General features: G+C 40.9%; 4 protein-coding genes and 1 non-coding gene across 11 annotated transcripts in view; 2 read left to right on the forward strand and 3 right to left on the reverse strand.

Annotated features, from left to right (window-relative positions):
* The first annotated feature begins 722 nt into the window (after positions 1-722).
* Positions 723-5,108, forward strand: saxo2 (stabilizer of axonemal microtubules 2). Its single transcript, XM_049567937.1, has 4 exons — positions 723-1,155; positions 3,381-3,545; positions 3,821-3,987; positions 4,083-5,108. The coding sequence occupies exons 1-4, from the start codon at positions 1,103-1,105 to the stop codon at positions 5,027-5,029; spliced, it is 1,332 nt and encodes a 443-aa protein (XP_049423894.1). The 5' UTR covers positions 723-1,102; the 3' UTR covers positions 5,030-5,108.
* A 521-nt stretch (positions 5,109-5,629) lies between these two features.
* On the reverse strand, positions 5,630-13,952 carry larp7 (La ribonucleoprotein 7, transcriptional regulator). Of its 2 annotated transcripts, XM_049567930.1 has the most exons (13): positions 13,828-13,952; positions 13,122-13,336; positions 12,189-12,289; positions 11,999-12,082; positions 11,593-11,757; positions 11,400-11,502; positions 10,960-11,268; positions 10,653-10,806; positions 10,383-10,525; positions 8,925-9,037; positions 7,783-7,942; positions 7,432-7,523; positions 5,631-6,032 (listed from the first exon to the last, which is right to left on the reverse strand). In XM_049567930.1, the coding sequence occupies exons 2-13, from the start codon at positions 13,321-13,323 to the stop codon at positions 5,955-5,957; spliced, it is 1,704 nt and encodes a 567-aa protein (XP_049423887.1). In that variant the 5' UTR covers positions 13,324-13,336; positions 13,828-13,952; the 3' UTR covers positions 5,631-5,954. The 2 variants fall into 2 exon arrangements, with proteins under 2 accessions (XP_049423888.1, XP_049423887.1); XM_049567931.1 differs by lacking the exon at positions 13,828-13,952 and having other exon boundaries at positions 5,630-6,032; positions 8,925-9,034.
* A 283-nt stretch (positions 13,953-14,235) lies between these two features.
* On the reverse strand, positions 14,236-19,313 carry LOC125883549 (NACHT, LRR and PYD domains-containing protein 3-like). The gene is made up of 6 exons (XM_049567915.1): positions 18,846-19,313; positions 16,975-18,697; positions 16,335-16,418; positions 16,085-16,168; positions 15,798-15,875; positions 14,236-15,713 (listed from the first exon to the last, which is right to left on the reverse strand). The coding sequence occupies exons 1-6, from the start codon at positions 19,234-19,236 to the stop codon at positions 15,395-15,397; spliced, it is 2,679 nt and encodes an 892-aa protein (XP_049423872.1). The 5' UTR covers positions 19,237-19,313; the 3' UTR covers positions 14,236-15,394.
* On the forward strand, positions 14,513-14,586 carry trnai-aau (transfer RNA isoleucine (anticodon AAU)). The gene has a single exon. It is a non-coding gene; the product is annotated as a tRNA-Ile (tRNA).
* A 1,776-nt stretch (positions 19,314-21,089) lies between the features above and the next one.
* The window catches only part of LOC125883542 (ADAMTS-like protein 1), a 122,414-nt gene continuing 121,495 nt past the window's right edge, over positions 21,090-22,008 (reverse strand). For 5 of the 6 annotated variants that reach the window (XM_049567882.1, XM_049567883.1, XM_049567884.1 and 2 more), the window contains one exon: positions 21,090-21,495. In XM_049567882.1, the coding sequence (XP_049423839.1) occupies positions 21,386-21,495 (110 nt within the window). In that variant the 3' untranslated portion in view covers positions 21,090-21,385. The remainder of the gene's footprint in view (positions 21,496-22,008) is intronic. The other variant, XM_049567885.1, reaches the window with a different exon arrangement.

Genomic DNA, 22,008 nt, shown 5'->3' on the forward strand with positions numbered 1-22,008 from the left:
TTGTCACATTTAATTCATCATGCCCATTTTTTATTTTTTCTTCCTATTTTGTTTATTTAATTTCTTTGTATTTATATCTATTTTGCAAAATCATCTTTTATATATCTTCTTAAGTTGAGTGGCGGTCCAGTGTATAAGGTATAATGCTTCTTGACCTCTCCTGTCACCTCTGTTTTATTTCTCCTCTCCTTATACACTGTTGTAGAGGCTATTTGCAAATAAAAAACGAATTTGCAAACTCATTGTAACTCGACTATATTCTAATTTTACTCCAAATTAATATTTTGTTTCTCTACATTCCACAATATATCATTTCTTTCAATGCAGGTGCCAAAGAAAGGACTCAAAAGTAAAATTCCTATAATCCAATGTGGAGCTAATAGTCTGTGTGTTTTTAAAGCTTTTGGCGCCATCTAGTGGACAAACACGGAACTGTCCATGATGTTGTCGATTCCATAATCTATAATTTATTATTTGTAGGCTACGTTGCATATTCCACGGCTGCATTCATGTGCAAAAATGGTAATTCGCGTTTTCACAATTTCCTTTACTCTCCATTGTGCGTGTGTTTGTGTGTGCACGTGTTTATATCCACCCCTGTCTTTTTTTGGACCTGACTGCAAAGTGACAGATGGAGACCCGCGTTCAAGTCACGTTGCAAAAATGCACGACCCAACCTGCACTTTGCATACTCAGCATATTAAAACATGAGGGAAAAAACGCTTTAAAAAGCAACATAATCTCACATGTTGATGGAGCACTTTGCATCTTTATCAGAAGTGGCTCCTCCACTTTATGGAACCTAACTACAGGAGCTTTGGAATCCTCTTTACGCGCCAAAAAGCGCATCATCACTCGCAGCGTCCTCGCCTTGACAACCGGCCTGCATCACAGAGTAATCCACTGGTGTTTATTTTTAGATGCTCTCGGCCGCTGCGTGCTTCTCTCGTTCAACACACACACCCCGTGTCCCTCCGGTCAATAATTCATATGCGGTAGGCCTCCAGCACAGAGTCACAGAGCAGGCTGCAACAACTCCGAGCCACAGGACGCCAAAAAGCGCACCCGGTGCACCGCCTGGCGAGCGGAGCACCCTGAAACCATGAGGCAGCAACATGCTCAGCATAACGGCAATCAGCAAGCCACATCTATGAGGTGAGGGGACCTGTTCATGATGCTTTATTTATGGACAGATAACAATTTTGTTTAGCTCGTGACTTGCCTGTATTTTTATTAAAAATTTACATTACTTGCTATGATATTAACTGACCTGCAGTTGCACAACTTGTGCTTGTACAACTATTGTTATAAATAAAAATATATATATAGGTTTTAAATCAACGATATATGCTATGTGATTATCTCTAAGGTGCTAACTTCAACACCTAAAATGTTGAACATGTTATTTTACCCATGAGACAATGGGCCCCTGGGCACAGATAGATAGGTGGGCCCCACCACCTCCCCTACACAGGAGCAAGGCACCCAGACTTTGTGATGGTGTACCCTGTTTTTGTTGTGTTGCGTCCCTCTTCAGTCAGTGAATGCCTTTCTGTGGTTTTGTATCTCTTTAAGATCATTTTGTGTCTTTGTTGGTCGTTATATGTCTCTTGGGGTTGGTACCTTTGGAACCAAAAGTAACCCTTCAGACATGGTACCAGACGCTGGCGTTTCCACTGCAAATGGTACTCTTTCATGTAGGTGGGGTTGTTGTCACTCACTGCTCCATCCAGCACTCGCAGTATTTCCTCCTATATCAGTCTGCACATTGTTTATCGTCCTCAGAATGGGTTTGCACGCCAACATTTTCAGAAGAAAATAGGCTGCAGTGAGAGACTCCCTTGATGCGATATTTAAAAATAGCAGGTTTTGTGCATCTAGTCCTTCTCAGGCAAGCGCTGGAGTTTAGTGTTGCTGTAGCCCATAGGAACAGCGCTCCACAATGCTTTCTTTTTCTTCGAGTGAGGATTGGGATGTATGCAGTTTTAAACACTTTAAGATACTGCGGCCTCGTGCTTATGACCGAATCACAGCTGTGGTGATATACAGTACAACATCACAACCTCTCGTGTGATATTGCTTTTATACAACAGTTCAACAACAGCTTAAATGGCAATGCTGAGTAAGGAAATGTTAACAAAAGGTGATGAAATAAATTATTTAAGTATGCTGTGTAGCTCTGCGAAAAAAAAAAAAAAAAACAGTTCCCCCAGTCTGTTGCCAGGCAACGCAGCACACACGCCAGGAACTCACAAGCTACTTTGTATTTACATTGATCTGCAAGTGTGTAACTTCTTCCAGTTGGGCTGATGAAATGCTGGCAAACCTGGATGTTGGCAAACCTGATTCAAACACACCTGGAGGTCTGCACAGAAGAGTCCCAGCTTTCCTTTTCCTTGTCCTCTCCTGACGACCACTCATAATTTAATTCAATGTAATTTTGGGGAAAACATCCATCTTCTTGGTGTAACGCTATAGTGTCAGTCTGCGTCAATGTAGCGAGTTTGACAGTTGGTCAATTAACGGTTGTATTTATATTTATAACACCTGTGAGCGGAGTGATTTTACTGTTACATGTCCCAGTGATGTTATACTCTATATTAGCACTCAAGGAATGGCTTAAAATGACCGCAAAAGCCCTGTCCAATCAAATTACTGGGTCTGAACTAACTGTTGTATAATGAAATTTAAGGCATGCTGATGGATTCACATCATCAACTCATACATTCAGTAACATTTCGAGTAAACGTTCCACTTTAAAAGTTGCCGGCAGTCGGCCCAGTGAAATGTTACTTTTTTCTGTGACTACAGCTGCTGCAAGAGGCAGCAAAACATCCTTTCATTTTATGATTACAGTCTACTAATATATGTAAAACTCTCCACGGTATGAGTAGTGGTTACATAAGCCTCAAAACCAGCCACAACTCAGCCCTGAGCAGAGTGACCATCTGCTATTGACAGATCTGTGTGCTAGGTACCCCAACAGAGGGGGGACCAAAAATGGGGACGGTACGGGAACGGTTCCATTGGTACCATCCACAACTTTTTACAGTGGAAACAGAAAAAAAAGCTTATCGAACTGAACTGTACCATACCGCTCCATGGAAACAGGGCTTCTGCTGTCATTTTAAGTCTCTTCTGGTTTGTAATTTGAATACTAAAGGGGCCTTAATACTTTGTGCCCAGCAGGCCTGTAGAGTAATCCATCCATGACTTTATCTGACAGTATCTTCCATTTCATTTTACTCATAATGTATTTGAGGCTTTTTACATTGCATTTTCTTTTACACTTCTTAATGCCTTGTATGTCTTGTATAGGTTAAGTCATATTTGCCTTGTTGTCTTCAGTGTTAAACAAATAAATTTACCTTGATGTCCAGGAAGCCCTCCAGCTCTCAGAGAGCCGAGACACAGGCCTACATGATCACAGAGTACCAGGAGCGGTTCCTTCCTCCGCACTGCCACAAGACTGTGGTCACAAGCGCAACACGGAAAGACCCTTACCATCCACTGAAGGGGACAAGCGCCGATGCAACCACTTACAGGTAAGATCTTTGGCCAGAACTTCACTTTTTAACCTCCACCTTTGAGGATTGGTAGCAGGTGAGGCATGTCTAAGCTGCCACAGGTGAGGTGGTGGAAGTTACTCTGGGAAATGTAGGAAACTTTCTTTTTGACAACAAATACATTGGCATTATTTACAAAACACACCCTCAATTTGGGAGATTAGAAGTGGTTTTTTTAAAAAAAAAAGTCACCTGTAAAGAAAAAATTCTGAAGCAAAAATTGTCAAAGCTTACATCACCCACTTGTGTTTCAGAGCTTTCTATGTGACCCGCAAATGGATAAAACATCCACCTAAGGACCCACAGCCATCTTTACCACCCAAAGACCACCGGAGATGCAGCAGCGATCCACACAATCCAGTGTGCCTTGCAGTGAACCAGACGGCATCCAATGCGGAGGACTACACATCAGTGTACAGAAGTAAGCAATTTGAAAATCAGTAGTGTCTTCACATTGCAGAAATTAAAACTAAACTAAAAATATACATATCCACTCTGCCTGTCTCTTCTTTTCAGATGACTTCCAAGCCTGGAACATAAATAAACTCCAGCCATATAAGCTGTGTGACAGCTTGAAAGTCAACCAAGGATTAGTTGTCACAAACAATGTTTCCAAAGAAGGTCGCCCCCAGAAAAAGTCTGTTCAAGTTGCAGCTAATTCCAAACCAGTCCCACAGGTGCAAGAACCGCAACCTTTTGACAGCGTCACCAGCTACAGACTGGATTATGTCACACATCCACTGCAGCCCAGGAGACGCACTGAGAAGCCTGTCTACCACACCAAAGGTCTGCTGTCAGCGCCTGCTATGTCCTTGAAGCCAAAGGTGTCTTTGGACATAAGCCAAGAACTTTTTGACCAAACCAGTGAGATCTTTCAGAAATTCAAGACCTGGTCCCTTGAAACCAAGTTCCATGGCCAAGGTAAAACCAAAGAATTCAGTCCACCGGCAGACGACTTCCTCTCCACAACACATGCAGACTACACGGCACACAAGTGCGAGCGCACCAAACCCTTCCTGCCATCTATGCAACCAACAGAGAAAAGCAATGAGCCCTTTGAAGCGACGACTACCATGAAGGAGGACTACAAAGCTTGGAACATGGCACAGTGCCCCCCCGTTGTTGGTAAAAAACAGTCGGATTGGGCAAGGAAAATTACCTTTCCAGTGGGCACACCTAAGCCCGCTGAGAGCTGCACAACAAACCCGAAGCCTTTTAGCCATCCCACACTGAATCAGACTGCAGCCTGTAACTGCTGCTGTAACGCCACCCAGACACCCCAACGTCTTGCTGAGCATGGTATGTTCTGCAGCTTAGAATGCATCTCCACTGGGACAAGAGAATCCAGGATGCACTGGGCCACCTCTTTGGACAGAGGGGTCACTTGGGCCGACGGTGGCATTTGCGAAGAGCCCTCTCAGGACCACCAAATCATCAGCTGCTTGGTTTCTAGCACAAGCTGAGGTTTCCTAGAGACCAAGCTGATGACGAGATGTGGCGCTGCCACACATTACCTCAGGTCGTTTCAACCATCATACAAATAAAAGCCATAAATGGAAATGAGATTATGCAATGACAGCTATTTTTATACTATTAAGCGTCTCACTGATACTCTTCAGCACAACTCATTTTGAGTGTTATATAAGCTACTTAACTGAAAGGAATTCATATTCCATTTGGGAAACAAGTTCTCATAAGTCAGACATTTAAATGTGGTCCATTACAACATATATCCAGTGTTTAAATCATTTTACAGCCAATGCACTTGCAAGCCTGTGACTCTCCAGAGGCTGCAAAACCAGAATTTGGACCCAATATTTGAGTTTTTATTTGGGGTGAACACTCCCTCTGAACTACAATTCCTTTGGGTAGAGTACATGAGGGTTGATGCCCATTATTCCTGTAATGAAAAGCATTTTTAACTCTCACACAAACTTCATAAAAAGCACAAATGTGTCATAAATACCAAACAAGAAGTACTGAAAAAAAAATCAAATGACATTTTATTAAAAAACAAAACGGCAAATATCCTCAAAAGGAAATGCCACAACTTGTCCACGTCTTCACTGGGAGAACATTTAAATCAGCCATATTTACATCATATACAGAATCTTTATTTATTAAAAAAAAAAAAAAAGGAGGGGGGTTCAATTAAAAAAAATGTTGCCAAACTATCTACATGCTCAGCAGCCGTCTGCATAATCCTGGGCGCTCCAGTGCAAACAAAAATCAAGGGGACGTTTTTAATTAGTTTACTCTGACTCAAGTTTCCTTTCAGTTCTCTTCCAGCTAAGTACGTGCTAACACCAACTGTCCCCTTCAAATCACATCATGTAAAGTCTACACAGTTAAACGTGTAGTTGTCAAAAAAAATAGTTTCAGCAGCTGTCAGTCGTCTTGAAAACGGATGTGCTTGTGAGCCTCCTTGGCCCGGGCCAGAATGATTTTCTCAGCTTTGGATATGAGCTGGAGTGTGACAGGGAGAAAAGAAATAAGATAGGATACGTTACTCTACAGGTACGTGGCAGGTGAAGCGCAAAAAGTTGATTCATGGGTGGTATTTTGTTTTAATTTTATTTTTGAGTTCAGTTCTGGATGAAAAATAGAGCAAGTGTGTTGGATTCAAAGTGTTGGAAGACAAATACATCAAAATAAAATAGAATAATGATTATTTAATTTAATATCATGACATTTTATATCATTCTCTGACTGCTGACTGTGTGTCGGCTCTGTATTTTTTGTGCAAGCTGGAATATAGGAGCCACTTTAATGAGATGTGTTGATAACAGTCACATTAACTGTGGAGACGTGTTGCAAAAACATATTCATTCAAACTGTATTTCCTGAATTACCATTTAAAAAACATTATCATAGTTTCACATGTCCTAAATGTCCCAAAAAGATCACTTTAAACGTGCTGCCTCACTGAATAATTTGAACAGCACATGGTTATTATAGGTAGTTGGTAGTATCAGCACTGTCTCTACCTGAAGCTCGCATGTACGGAGCCTGGGTTTGGTTGAAGGTGGCAGTTCTGTTTGGGCTGAGAAAGCCATGCCTAAGTAAGGTAAAGGAGGTTATTGGGCTGGTGCGGGGAGAAGTGAGCCCTGGCATTAGGGGAGTGTCTCTGGGACGCCAGAGATCACTGTCTAGCCTCCTGGAGGTGTCGTGGGACCAACTAGACGAAACACTGGTGAAAGGAGGTTCCCACCTAATGACCCCAAAGACATGTTAGTTATCACTGCTCACTGGTCTGTATAGTTAAGCCTTGCCATAATAGCTTATCATAGGGCTTAGGAGGTTTTTCACTGAGTGCTGATCCTTTCTCTAGAGCACAAACTTCTTGTGTTTATTTGAATTGAATAGGACTTGTGGTTTCGGGTGGGGCTGCAGATTTTTTTGTCAGCAAGTCGGGTCAGTTTGAGGAATCGACTGGTCATATGTGCAGGTGTCGAAGCAGGTGCTGTATTTCACACCACAGTTCCTGTTTGGGTTGTGAAAAATCAGACCTGTGCAGGACTCTTGGAGGCAGTGGTTGAACTATGGTGACTGTATGTGACTGTGCATGTGTATTATTCCAGGTATTAGCCCATATCCAAAAATGGATTGGGCTGGATAAGCTGCTTACAGAAAATGAATCCTAGTTGCACAAATGCTTTTTTTTTTTTACTGCACATTGAACATTTTTATATGAAACTGTGTATATGAAGTCACATTTGGATCTCTCATAATTTTGCCAATAACTGATACAAAGTACTGTGAACATCTAGTCGACATGCTCAGAATAGAATAACTTATCAATAAAACATGCTGTGTATGGTAACGTATGTATTTTTCTATTTAAAAATGTAAAGGGGAATCTCACCTTCTCTGTACCACGCTTCTTTTCCCTTGGACGATTCAGCTTCACTTGGCGGTCCACCAGGATCTTCTGCCAGTACCTCTGTTCACTGTCACCTTTAAAAACCCATTAAACACAATTTACTATCACTACTCATGACTCAAATGTCAACCAACAATTCTTAAGAACCCTTTTGGAAAAACACAGAACGTGAGACGAGCTGACTGGCGCTTTCCCAATAAATTATTTCCGCAATCATCAATTATAAAAACCTGCTCAGTCATCCACATCCTGTCCTCAACTGGAGGGGATTAGAGGTGCACACAGGCTGTGAACAAATGCTTCTGCTTTGAACAAAGGAAGTAAAAATGATACCTGAGAGAATCTCAAGCTTCCAGCTGTGCTCTTTCTGTATCTCTGCGCTGGCGTCGCTGACGGCTTGAGCTTCCTCGGGGGTGTGAAAGCGGATGTGACCCTCAGCATCTCCTTCCAAGGTGTCAATGTACGCCACTGGGGATATTTTGCTCAGAGCATCCTACATAAAATAATACACAAACAAGCACAGATAAAGTTGCACAATTGCCTCACTTGGTACAGGGTGTCTGCTAGTATCAGACACTTCAATTGTATACTTTTTAAGACCTTTTCAGGATCATTTTAAACCAAATTTAAGACTGATTTCTGGACAAATCCTCATTTTCTTATTTTAGCATTACAGGTAAGTGTATGGAGTCCCATGCAGAGGTATGTTTTGTGTATGAATATGGTTATTAGTGCATGTATCATTAATCTACATTTTGCTGACAGGTAGGTGCAAGTTTAAAGTCCAAAGACAGTTTTAGGTTAAGTGGTAGATTTAAAGATTCGGAACATCAGAATTGTGGACTTTGACACAGAAGACCTTGATTTATTTTGACTAGATGGATAAATAAAATTAGATAAAATGTTTAGGAGCTCACAAATTCAAATATAAGACAATGACGTTTAAAGCCAGACACTTAGAAAACTGAATTTAAGACTTTTTAAAGGACCTGTGCTAATGGGAGATCTTTGCTATTAACTTCACCTTGAAGGAGGAACAGACTCAAGCTTTTGGGGAAGAGCTGTTGGTGATCCCTACGTTCTTAAATATCACAAAGGTTCCATTTTTAGCAATTACTTATCTGTAACATACACCGAACTGTCCAATGCTGCTTGCTTGGTACATGTAACAGTATTTTTTTTTTTTTCTAAAAACCTGCATAATTATTTTACTTTGGAGGCAAATTCGCCTTCATTCTTCTCTTATACCATCACAGCAAATTAATTATCAAAAAGGGGTTTCAGAAACAACAGAGAGGCCATCATCCAATTAAGAGTCATGGAAATTATTTAAGACATGAAAATGTGCACACTGGATTAGGAACTAAAACCTGCCTCAACTTGAACATTAGAATGTAAAAAGTTTTTTTTTTTTGTCATTTTTGTATGATTTGAAACCAAATACAAATAATGATGATTTTTGAGTTATACTGTACTTTGATGAACTTCCTCCCTGGTAGCGGCTTGTTGTCTGTGATCTTCATGATGACACCACTGGTAAACTGAGGGCCTTGGTTAGTCGCTTTCTCACTTTTGTCATCCTTTTCTGCTAGAGGGAGAAAAACAAAACAATGGTAATGGATTAAACAGAACAGAAGCAGCTTGTTATCATTAAGTATGATTTTGATTTGATAATATTGTGGTGTCAATGTTGAGAGGACTGGTTTGACTGTCTTCATGTCACCTTCACTGATGTCACTGCATGTACAAGATAACAGTTGACCACGATGATGTTCGGGTTTTTCAGTTTTCTGAGATACTTTTGAATAAAATGTATCTTTCCCACAAGAAACAGAATTTTTGCTAATGTTCCAGGACAAATACATACAAGGAACTTGATACAAGTGTAAATGACCACCGAGACACATTGTGATCTCATCACTTAAACCACTTGCTGAGGTAGCCTGGGAAATATGTGAACACATCTTTTGTAGTGGTAACACTACTGCGCTGATGTGTGCCCAATGAGGACTACGTCATCAGTGCCAGACGTTGTTTTGGTGACGGTTTCTCTCTCTTTAACTTGCCCATTTTACAGTGAGTTGGATGAAGTGCTAGGTGACCATCCATCACTTTGCCCTGTGGAAGGAGACGTGTTAAATTCTGCTGACAGCGACATCACCAGCTGTACGGACACAGCTGCTAATGTGATAAGTGAGTACCTAGCAAGAGTGTGGACATAATAACTGAGCACGGAGCCCTTTGACCTTCTAGCATAAGTGACATAGGCAGTAAGGAAATTTAAACACAAGTGGTCAGCTGCAGATGCATGATAGACACAGGTGTGAATGGTAACGTGCCTTGGCTGTCCACTTGTGTTCCGATCACTGTTTCGATGTTAATGTCAGGTGTGAACAGGCGCTTTGTTTTCTATCTTCACATCTTTTTGCTTTCAACACAAAGGAATTAGAGCTCTGATTCCCTGCCTGAGCTCGACTGGGCCTGACCCAACCTGCCAAGCTCAGGCTGGGCACGGCTGTAATGTCTTTTTATTCCCCCAGGCTTGAATTAGCTCGGGTTCTTGCTAGTTTACCAGTGTTTTTTTGTTTGTTTGTTTTTTAATGAGCTGGCAGTTCTTGTGCATAAAAGCAGAAGTTATGATGGAATGAATCAAGAAAAAAAAAGGAAGAAAGAGGGCAGGACTGCGACTGAGAGAGGGACAGAACCACAGAGCAATATAGTGGAGAACTGGTGGAGAGAGATAGAGCACATGAGAGATGAATTCACTTATGACCCCTGCTTATGGCAGTGATTTTAAGTAACAATGTCGACTGTGTGTGTGTGTGTGTGTGACTCCTTTAAGCACTACTTTTATGTGTTTTATCCCGATTTTAACAGCCCGCAGTTTGTCCATCTGAGCTCAAGTCGCAGGGAGTAGTGGAGACAAAACTCACTGCTCTCAGCTGGAGGATGATCGTCTGTGTCCATTCGACTCTTGTCCTCCGTGTGATCAATCTTATAAATGCACCTCTTCAGGGAGTTCATGCTGCGCTTCTGCAAGGTCAGATACTCATCCTTCAGTTTCAGCCACTCTTTCCTTGATGTGGACAAAAGAGGAACAAAGAAATCCATCAAAGTGTTTAAGTAATTTTACTTCTGAATAAATTTTCACTTCATTATTCATTCCTCTCGATGCGTAAAGAAAAGGGGATGTGGGGTCTTACTTTGACAGAACCCGCAGTGGGATAACTTCTTCCCCAATTTTAAGTTTCTCCTTGTGTTTCTTTTTTCTCTTCCTCTTTGCCTTGACTGTTGAATCATCTCTGTTTTCTTTGCCTTCCTCAACACCTCTCTCTGCGTCACTTTTAGTGGGCGGATCTAAAAGGGGAACAACACATTACCACAACAACTAACTCATGGTTTCAGTGCTGAAAACATTCATCATACATGATGTATTTTTAGACTGTGAAAGAAAATATATCTGCATTATTATTTGTGGATTATGGACCAGCAGATACCATGATCACTTACTAGTCTTTGTTAGATCCTTCTCCTTCTCTCCAGCTTCACTTTCACTTGTCTTTCTTATTTTAGATGGTACGTCACTTTCAGATCCATCTGCTGTCTGTGACCGTCGTCTTTTTTTCTCTGACAGTTTGCCCGCTGTCTTCTGGGTGCCAGAGCTGTCTGATTCAAAATCTCCCCCGACTGAGTGCTTCCTCTTTTGCTCTGACGACTCTGCTTCCATCGCCTGCTCTTTGGCTTCTTCGGCAGGAGCCTGTACTGTGGCACCCTCTTTCTTTTTCTTCTTCTTCCGCTTTTTCTTTTCTTCTTCTTCCCCTGTGGCATGTGAATGACAAGACATATTTCTTGATATGATGCCAGCATAACATTTCTCTTGAGTCCAGGATTTTCAGTTTATAAGTGACAGAGAGAAGCAGAGATGTAAAAGAAATGCAAATTAATTGTACCTGATGGTGGATTATCGGCTGGCAGAGGGATGGGCTTCCTATTTTTCGTCTTTGGGAAAATCCCTGGCTTCCTGGGAGCATCTTCAGGAGGATTGTTGAGCATCTGTTTCAAAGATCAAAATTTTCCATGAGTATTCTTGCTACAAAAAACAAACACTACATTTTGACATTCCAGGAAATAATAAGTCGTCACCTCTATGGATTTCTGTGCTTGTTCCACCGTCTCAAACTCTATAAAGGCAAAACCCTTGGAGTCGCCAGTGGACTTGTATCTGGGGATGCTAACATAAACCACATTCCCGCATTTTGTAAACACTCTCTCTATCCAGCTGTGTGTCACATCCTTGGGCAAAAGTTCCTTGTAAAAATTAAAACAAAAAGAGGAAGAAGAAAAGAAATTTGTTACTTTATGATCCAAAAGTATTATTCACTCTGGCAGGCAGAAAATGTTTGTTCAAATAACCAGCAACACCCTACTCCGTGGAAACTTCACAGATTCAAAACGAACACGCTGCACTTTCGATTAAGTTGTTTATTTATATAAATGTAGTCCAAATGTTTCTGCGAAAATCAAATTAAAATAAGAACATTCTATTTACCACATAGACTGTGCGGCTGTCAACATCCTTTGGTACTTCTCCAATCGGATGCTGACGCCTTACTTTATTTCCCTCTAGGTTAACCTGAAACAGAATAGAAATACATTTGCGTTCATTGCATTCATTGCACTACAACTCAAAATATTAAAACATTTTCTGAGAGAAATCATAAAAAAGACAAGATCTGTACCTCGACGACAGATGAATTTTTCAGCGCCCTCGCAATCAGCTTGGTGTCACATGTCAGCTTCTTCATTCGATTGAAGCTCGCCAACACAGATAAATCAACATCTAAAAACAAAAGCACACATTTAGCACACTTTTAAAACAAAATCAAATATATTCATGTCACAACTTTCATTAGAGCAGAGGCGCAAAACATACGGGCCTGCTAAAGGGCCCACCAGTCCAATAAGGCCTACTGGATGACTGCACAGCAAATATTATTGAACTTATGAAGGCTAAGATGTGCAGGTTTCATGAGCAAGTTAAACAGGGAGTAGCTACTTCAGAGGCTTTTCCATTCTGACCCAGATATAATTCTCTGAAAGAACATTCATTGTGGTCATATTTGAAGGCACTGGACACCATGGAAAATACTGTGAATCAGCAGCTGTATCAGACTTCTAGCTTTAAACAAAATTGGTGGAACCTATTGCTAAGGCACTGCCAAAATGTTTGATTTGTAAATTTTTTTTCAGTCAGGGGATAACTTAACCTGTTTCTTTGCTAGCTTCTTCTTTAGTCTGGTGTGGTGATGCCAGCACTACCATACAGGAGTGGCAATGTATGCACGTGAGTAGTAGACTAAATGTGGGCAAACAGACATATTGTCGAAATTACACTTGTTTTTCTTAAGATATCTCAGGCTGTTCATCATCTGTTTGTGTGAAAGGATGATGTTTTCAAAATGTATAATACTTATTGACACTGAGAGAAAGGTAAACCTTTAGAGTAGCTGTTATTTATAGATTATTCTGCCATGGCTTTACAGGTTGGGCCCAGTTGAGATCAAATTAGATCGTGTGTTGCCCATGAACTAAACTGAGTTTGACACCCCTGCACTAGAGGCTTCGATGGCTGATGTAAATGAAGTATATTATTGATACAGATGGTCCCTTACATCCATTGTCTGACTCATCAATGAGTTTTTTCAGAAAGCGATCCTTGTGAAGGTTGACATCTCCAAACCAGAACTCCACTTGCTTCTTCACATCGCCCAGCAGCTGTTTGACACGGGACCTCTTCTTCTTTTCTGTGTCCTTGTGCTTACTGCTGGGCTCTGCTGCACCGGCATTACTGGTGCTCCTCTCTGTGTCAATCATCCTGTGGGTGAGACTGCAACACAGGTCAGTAACATGCACAGTTAGAAAACAGCACAATCAGTGAGCTCCTTAGCTGTGTCCATTTATATGTACTTTCATATTAAGACAATGTAAGTGGACTGAGTCACACTGTGTGAAGGGCTGGATTATGTCCTTAATTTGCACAAAGTCAAACTGACATTTATTATTAGCTCAATGAAAGAACCTTGCCATTATATGTAGAATCCACAAGTCAATAATGAACACACCCCTTGTATCAACAAATGAATTAGACAGTAAAACTGTTAGCTTCACATTTAACAACTCTTTACAACGTTATCAGAGCCTGCTTAGCTAGCGAATTATGTGTTAGCTATAGCTACCTTTAGCAGGCAGTTGTTGAAGTTACCAAGTCAATTCGCGGGTAGAGACATTTTAAAAATGCTACAGTCATGCCCACCACATTTCAAAACCCGTCAGCCTTTCACTTCACAAGCGACTGGCTTTATAATTTACAGAACTCACCTTATTTGAAATGAAGAAACAGCCTTATTGCAAACACAAACATAACAGAAAAGGAGTTAGCTTGTTAGCTAACTTCATATGAACGGCATTACCCCGTCCAGTGCAGACGTCGCAGGATATCTTCGTCAGTTGAGAAGCAGGGAGAGCAATTCAAACTACTACCGGTAAGTAATTTCACAATAAAACGAAGAAAAGAGACGTATGCATTTGGAGTTCAACATTTTATTTACAATTGTACACAAGTGACAATACATCGGTACAAATTTTTGGAGTGTGCATTGACATTCGAAATAAAATTAAATAGAAAAAGATCAATATCATGAAATGTGTCTATAAATAAACGTTTAAAATAGGTCAGTGCAACACTACTGCAGCATAATGAATAGTTTCACACGGTTTGTGCTTTTATTTGGAAAAGGAAAATAAGACTTTACCCGAGCTCTACATGTTTTTTTCCAGTAACGTTAGGTTAACTTATTCTGAAAATCAACTCGTATTTCATTTCATTTTCAACCGTTACTTTTTTTCTGTACGTAAGATGTGTGGACACTACGTAACGTTAACAGACGTAACGTTAAGGGACACTTACAAACACGGCGTTACAGGCTTTATCTGGACACCACAGTGGACAAATATATCATATGTACTTAGTATCAAATCCTGAACATTTTTTTTCTACAAACATGGCCGGTTAGCTCAGTTGGTTAGAGCGTGGTGCTAATAACGCCAAGGTCGCGGGTTCGATCCCCGTACGGGCCACGACTTCCTTTTCCTCTCTGAACACACAACTGATTCTATCAGTAGGGCTAACCTTAACCTCCATCACCCAACTGATTACTGCAATAGTAATGTTATCCTACGCACACACAAATAAGTTACAACTGTGGATTCCTAGGTCGCCTGGCCACCAACATAGCAAGACATTGTTAATGGGTAAATTTTAAATAACCTACATCAAGTGTCTTAAAAACATCTCATGCCAACATCATCTTCACATACAATAACGACATTTAGTCTTAAGACATGGAGAACAGACCCATAAATGCAAGACATCATAATGTTAACATCCACACAATGTGAAAGTCAAACATTAGACCTTTAATATATTGTCAATATCGTTTCATTCCAACCAAAATTTAACATCTGCTATATTGACATAGTGACGTCCGGTGCCAGCTGGGTTATGTCTGATGAGTTTTACTTTAAAAGCATGTTTAATTTGTGTCTAGGCAATGTTGGAAGAAGGGTTCTTACCTCTGATTTTGTATTGTTTTTGTGCTTTAAGCATGAAGAAGACTTGTCCTGCATGCTTCAACAGTACCCTGTTTTTTCCCGTTTGTGCTCCACAATCAATTCAATTCAATTCAAAGAACTTTATTTTTCTGTTAGAAACTTCATCTGTGAAGAGTGACAGTGCATATTAAACAAAATAAATACAAATAGATAAATACAAATGTTAAAGATACAAATACAAATATTAAAAGGAGAGAAAAGTTTGTTACGCTCAAAGCATTCTGCGTCAAACAGACATTTGATGTAGCTTATGACTTGAGGTTAGCGATGTCTGTCAGAGGTCCAAAATGCCCTCAAACTTTTTGAGCCTCTTGCACATGTCGTCCTCGGTGCAGCCCTCAATCCTGTGCTTGATGAGCTGCGATAGCTGCTTGTAGAAAGTCTTCGCCCACTGGGTTTCTAAGCAGTGCACTGATATGTTGCACACTTTGTGGAGTACCGTCACCAACTTCTCGTTGCTGCTGACCTCACACCTTTTGAAGACCCATTCCCCCCACGCCTCCCACATATCGTCATCTGTGAAGCTCACAGTTATGCTTTCCTGGGTGCTGAAGGACTCTGGGTCTGTGTCAGCCACGTCATTCCATATAGCTCTGTAGGAAAGGGGAATCAGCAGAAGCTTTAGAAAACCCAAACTGTTGAAATAAGGGTATGAGTTATTTGTTGAAAACACTTACACAACTCTTTTCAGAGGGTTTGGGGTCAAGTCACTAAGTGACAGCAGACCTCTGGAGCTCACTCGGTTTCCCTCCATCCTGTCAAAGCACATAAGACTAACATGTCTTTAACAATGTTTTAAATATTTCACACATGAATAAATCAGCAAAACATCAAATATGAAAATCTCTTCAGCATCTCTAACCACTCTGTGACCTACTTTGTTTAATGAAAAGGACCAATTTTTTTCTGTGTCATTTCCCTAAAATGTTATGTCATATGGTGATATTAGTCACCAGTGTCTTACCACAATTCCTCAAGCTTTCTCTTCACCCGTATGGCACTAGACAGAGCCAGAAGTTCATCATCACCGATGTCTGACCATCCAAGTCTAAATTTAAAGTGAGAAACAGTCTGGATGATTCTTTACTCACTCACAAAAAGAATGAGTGCACTTTTTGTATTGGCTTAGTGCTTGTAATCTTTCTGTTGAAAAAAACAAACAAACATATTTTCTTCTTATTAAAAAAAGCCTGTAAAATCACTTGACATCTTACCCCAGTTGGGTTACATTGTCTGACACTTTCAGCACATCAGCGATGACCTGAACTGTGTCCATGTCGAGGTTGTTTTCTCCAAGCCTTAAAAATGAAATAGCAGAGTTAGCGCATAAGCCACATTTTATGTTTCTTACGTGATGTGTTGATACTTTACTATGTGACAGATGCAGAGCGATGTGTGTGACATAAGTGGCAATTCTTGACCTTTTTAGCCTCACTAACTCGGGCAGCCGAGGGAGCTGCATGTGTCTCTGTTTCCGTGCCACAAGAATATGTCACTGAAACTGAGCTGAGAGCTTCAGCCTTCTCTGTTCCCACACAGTAAACATAGACAGACAATGTGCTGAAAGTACAGTGTTTATGCTAAATGTAAGAACTAAGACCACTGTAATGCAGAACTGCCTGTACAAGTATCAGTAACTGAACTTCTTGTTTCTATCCCTTGGCTAAGCAGTGTGGGTGCCATTTGCAAATGTTAAGCTGAATATTGCAATACAACTTTGTGAATCAATCTTTAAATTGCCACCAAAGTTCCCCACATGGAACTGCAAAGGCTGAAAAATAAAATAAAGAAAACTCTGTGTGATAGATGTGTGACTCCAGAGACTGAGAGGATGCAATTTTACCTGGAACTCACCAAAGTCTGTCACACCTGAGCAGCAGAGGCTGAATATCTCTGAGTGCCTCACAGCTCACTCCTGTCCCTGTAAGATCCAGCTCTGATATTGTGCCCTTTGTGAGGTTTAGGAAGTACTTGATAGCATTGTAATCCATTTGGGTGAGTGCTCCATCACTAACATTAACTCGTAGTGTCTTTGGTTGCACAGCAAGGGCCAAAGAAGGGTCCTGTTGCTCAAACAGGCAGTGTAAATGGTTTAGGACATGTTCCCCATTCTCACAGAGCATTGTGAGCTCTCTGATGATCTTCTGACGACAGGTGTCTACTTTGTCTTTATGGCAGCACAGCCCCACCTGCCTCGACAGAAGATTAGCATTGCGTTCAGAGAGGATTCCAGACAGGAAGCGGTTGAAAAGGTCTAAATGTCCAGTGTTGGAGCCCTCCCCTGGACCTGCAGTGTACTGGAGTGCATCAGGTAATGGGTGATCTGTCACTGCACAAAAAACTGCAGCAAAGAACTCTTGAACAGTCAGGTGTGCAAAGGAGTAAACTTCTTCAGTGCAGCCAGGCTCTTGTGCCACTGTCTTGTCAAGGAAGGTACTAACAAGGCTGCATCCCTCTAACGCTGCAACATCTTGGTCGCTGCTGTAGAAAAGTGTTTGATGCTCTATTAGCTTTTGGAAGGCGAGTCGACCAAGCTTTAGCACGATATCTGACAGCTGGTGGACGGCCCCCGCTTTCTGGTCTTGACGAAATGTTTCGGCTCTTGCTTGAGTGTGAGAGCGAAGTAAGGCCACCAGATACTGCACGTAAATGTCGGTCATGGTCTTGGGGCTCTCTCCACAGAGGTTTTTGCTTTCTTTGAGGATGCAGCACACGATGAAGCAAAACGCAGGTATGTAGCACAGCGTCAGCATTAGCTCATTCGCTGACACCACTGCAAACATGCGGTCAGCAATGACACTGTCCTGGAAGTAACGTAAAAAGAAGTCCTGAACTTCAGCCAAGGAGAAACCGGCGATGAGGACAAATCGGTCAATACAGCCCACAGGGATGTGGTCGATTGCTGCTGGTCGACTTGTCAGCATGACGGAAGCATTCGGCAGCAGTTCACCTTGCAACAGACTCCCAAGGACCTCCACCACCTCTGCATCTTCATCTGGCTCAGTCACAAATGCGTCTACGTCACAGCTCCTGTAGTGTCTGAACTCGTCAAAGCCATCCAAGATGATCAGCAGTTTGTTGTCATTTGCTAAAATGTTATCCAGTTCCTTAGCAAGGTGCCTGTTTTTACGCAAGACCAGGTCCCGGAGGTTTGTCGGTTTGTCAATCAGATTCAGGTCTCTGAACGTTATGTGGATAATGAAGTCAAATGCAAGGTGTTCCCTGTTTCTCCCAAAATCGAACAGCATCTTCTGCACCAGGATGGTTTTTCCGATGCCGGCCACCCCTGACACCAGAACTTTCTTAACCGGACGGTTTCCATGGGTGCTTGAAAAGAGTTCAGCTGGTGTGATTTTCCTATGCACTGCTGACTTCTGCTGCAAAGATAGTCGCTTTTGTCCAAATGTCAGCACCTCGTGTCTTTTTATCTCCAAGCCCTGGTGTCCATCGGCCAACAAGAGATTCACATAGTGTTCGGAAAAAAGGATTTTCTCTCCGTGTCGAGTATTGTAGAAGAGCATGCTCTCACTTCGGCGTGCAAGGACATCTTTATGCTTTCGTTTGACTTTGTTATACTCTGCAAAAGATGAGATTATAATTTGTCTCATACACTACTTATACAGTTTATATGAACAATGCAATGCTATTCCAAATGTTTAACTCTTAGCGCTAGTCACACTCCAAAAACGACCTTAAATGACATCTCTGTTGTTTGAATTGCTTACCTTCGGATTGAGGCTGATCTGTGTTGCCTTCATTGGAGTGCGTCTGTACCTCTTTCTGATGACTGCTAATTGAGAGAAAAATCTCAGCTGCTTCCTCGCCTTTACATGTCAAGATATCCAACACCTTTCTCACTCTTGCCCGAGGCCCCAACAGACACAACACCTCCTCACGGTCATCACGAGTGAACACCTCCCGACTTACTAAGATTTCCAGCAAAGAGTCGATCCGTCCTTCCAGTTCATCCACGAGGGAAACTCGCAGAACCATGAGTGCTGTCAAACAGGAATTACAACCATCCTTTTCCAGCATAACTAATCTGAAATAATCAACAGCACAGAGCAGAAAGGTCCAGTTATGATGTGCTGATGGTGCAAATGTGAGGTGTGGCATCTAGATTCATGTTGTAAAGCAGTATCTCCGCACAGGGATCCCATAAATGCATTTCTGTCTTCAAGCGCTGAGAAATAGAAAGCCAGCTGTACATAGTACAAAGAGAAAGAGGAAGTGCTTTTCTGCTTTGAAGAACAGTCTTGATATAAGACTTATGTTGCAACAACACATGAACCTTGAATGTCTTGTTCTGCTGGTTCATGGTGGAACCTCCCATTTCAATATATTTGGTGATGAGGAAGTGAGAATTACCGAAATAGTGTAAAGGTTTGACAGAAATGCCGCTTCAATAATCATGCAAATTTGAGAACTTTGACTAGATAATGCAGATTTATTTTAAAAGAGAGAACCACAACAAACAGATTGTAAAAGGAATGTATTTGGTTTTATTTAATGATAAACCAGGCATGAGCAGGAAGCAACACATCAGTTCACCAGCAGAGGGTCCCCATTGCATGCACATCAAATACCAAAAAAACCTGTAAGGAAATGAATACTTAATACCCACCCCTGTAATTATTTACAAAACTATGCACAAGAACACAAATGAAAATAAATAGTTAAAAGGACAAAACAAATATCTACATAACTTAAGAGCATAAGTAATATGTTAATCATGTTTGTCTTTTACAAAGTAAAATAATCACACCTAGAAAGTCCAAGTTATCAGCTAAGGTATGTGTTGCACTTGATGATGCATTGTGGAACTCAGGACATAATGTCAAAAGTGCAAACCCTGCCTATCTGGCACAAATATGGTTTTCATTAATAATGACTATAAACAGTTCCCTCTTGCTTCAACCAATATCCAAGTGTAAAACAGAGTTAATATTTACATGTTTTAAGTTCAACTAACACTGAAATCTGTCCTAGAAAAAAGAGTTACACAAGAACTGTCAAATGTAACTGTTTTTTTCCCTAAAATGTCGCACTAAAGCAAAAATATAATTTGTCAGAGAGAGTCATAAAGTGGTTAAAAGGGACGTTTATCAAATATCTTTGCAAGAAATCACAAAACAAAATATATAAACAATGTAACTTTACAAACTAAAACAAAAAACAAACTCAACAAGCCATGTTCTTAACAAAGACTTGGATGAGTTGAGTGCAAAATAAGTGTCTTTTTTCCAAAAATTGACTTGCTTCAGTCATACACCTCCATAGTGCAACCCATGCAAGATAAATCTTTATCATTTCCTACTTTTTAATTCTATGAAAAATGCAGATGCAACGCCTGCAACCTTAATTTTTTCCTTTTTAAACACGTGCTAAATTGCTCAAAAATGGTAACACAAACCATAATCTATTTCCCATGTGGTTGATACCAAATGTACTGCATATAATGTATGAAAAATAGAAGGCTCTTTGCCAGTTCCCATTTATATGCAACATTGTGCTCTGTTTAAACAACAGTCTACCCATACATCTATCATAAAATCTCATTTAGCATCAAAACCATTTATCAACACTGTTTTGGAGACCATTGCAATAAAGGCAAGCACACAACTATCCAGTGGTTATCAAAAGCTCAGGGGTCTACCCAGAAACCCTGGGTATGAAGTCAATCCATTAAAAACAGGTGTATTAATCACATATTTATAAGGTGAATTGCATGATAATATTCACCCTGTTTTGGAGATGAAGTGAGGGTGTTACAATGGTGGTGGTGGTGCAGCATTATCATTCCATTCCTTTGTAAAAAAAAAAAAAAAAACACCCCTGAAACTACACCAGTTTTTTATGACTTCCCCTTTATGAAACACTGCAGTCACCATAAGTTTCTATTGCTCACAATGGAAATGTATCTTAGTTACGTTTGCATAATCTAGGAAAGCTTCGTGACCGTCAGATTTAAAAAAAAAAAAAAAAAAAAAAAGAAGTAAAACTGAAGCCTTCATTAGCAGACACTCCTCTCAAAACTTTCAAATTCAAACCAACACACAATATCTTTGAGGAAATAAGATCACAACCACTCAAGGTATGATCATCCAAACATTCCTCCACACTTAGGCATCCCCAGCCAAGACTGATCATTGAAGACAGTTGTGGGTGTAAGGATGGGGCACTGAGGTTTCAAGTCTCTGTCGGCTGTTGGAGCATCTTTCTGACCTATCAAGGTCGTCCATGGCCCTCGTTTTACATCCCAGTCTCAGGTGTTTTGGCAGGAATGACAGCAGCGACTCTTAAACTGGGGCAGCGGACAAAGCTCTAGCTGTCGAACTTTTTCGCAGTACCTCGTGCTGTCTCGACACTCTCCTGCTGCAATACACAGACGTTACAGTTTACTACACATGCTCATTTTAAAGGGATGGTTCAGGTTTTTTGAGGTGGGGCTGTGCGTGGTACTTATCCATTGACAGAATATTACATACAGGCTACATTATACATTTTGTTGTTGAACCCCATCCACAACAGTACATTGTTTATCTTCCATGTCAGACTCAAGCCTCCTTCTCCAAACTGGGGGCATTCTGGTAATACACTGACTATGGATAAGCACCCCATACAACCCCACTTCAAAAAATCCAAACGATCCCTTTAAGCCTCTCCTCAAGAGAGAGCATCAAGAGGATTTCCTTTTAAATGCTTTTGTTAAAGGGATCATCCTTCAGCAGTTACTAAAGCCAGCACAATACAAGAAAATAAAGTTCGGAAATCTTCCTTAATCTTCTGGGGTAAAGGGTCAGTTTACAAAAATCTAAAATATTCTCTTAGTGCAGGCCTTGTAGTATCGAGCCTTGCAGTTTTATGTGAAGTGATTTCAAAGAACCA

The sequence above is a fragment of the Epinephelus fuscoguttatus genome, linkage group LG23 (genome assembly GCF_011397635.1).
Source record: "Epinephelus fuscoguttatus linkage group LG23, E.fuscoguttatus.final_Chr_v1".
Taxonomy (NCBI): Eukaryota; Metazoa; Chordata; class Actinopteri; order Perciformes; family Serranidae; genus Epinephelus; species Epinephelus fuscoguttatus.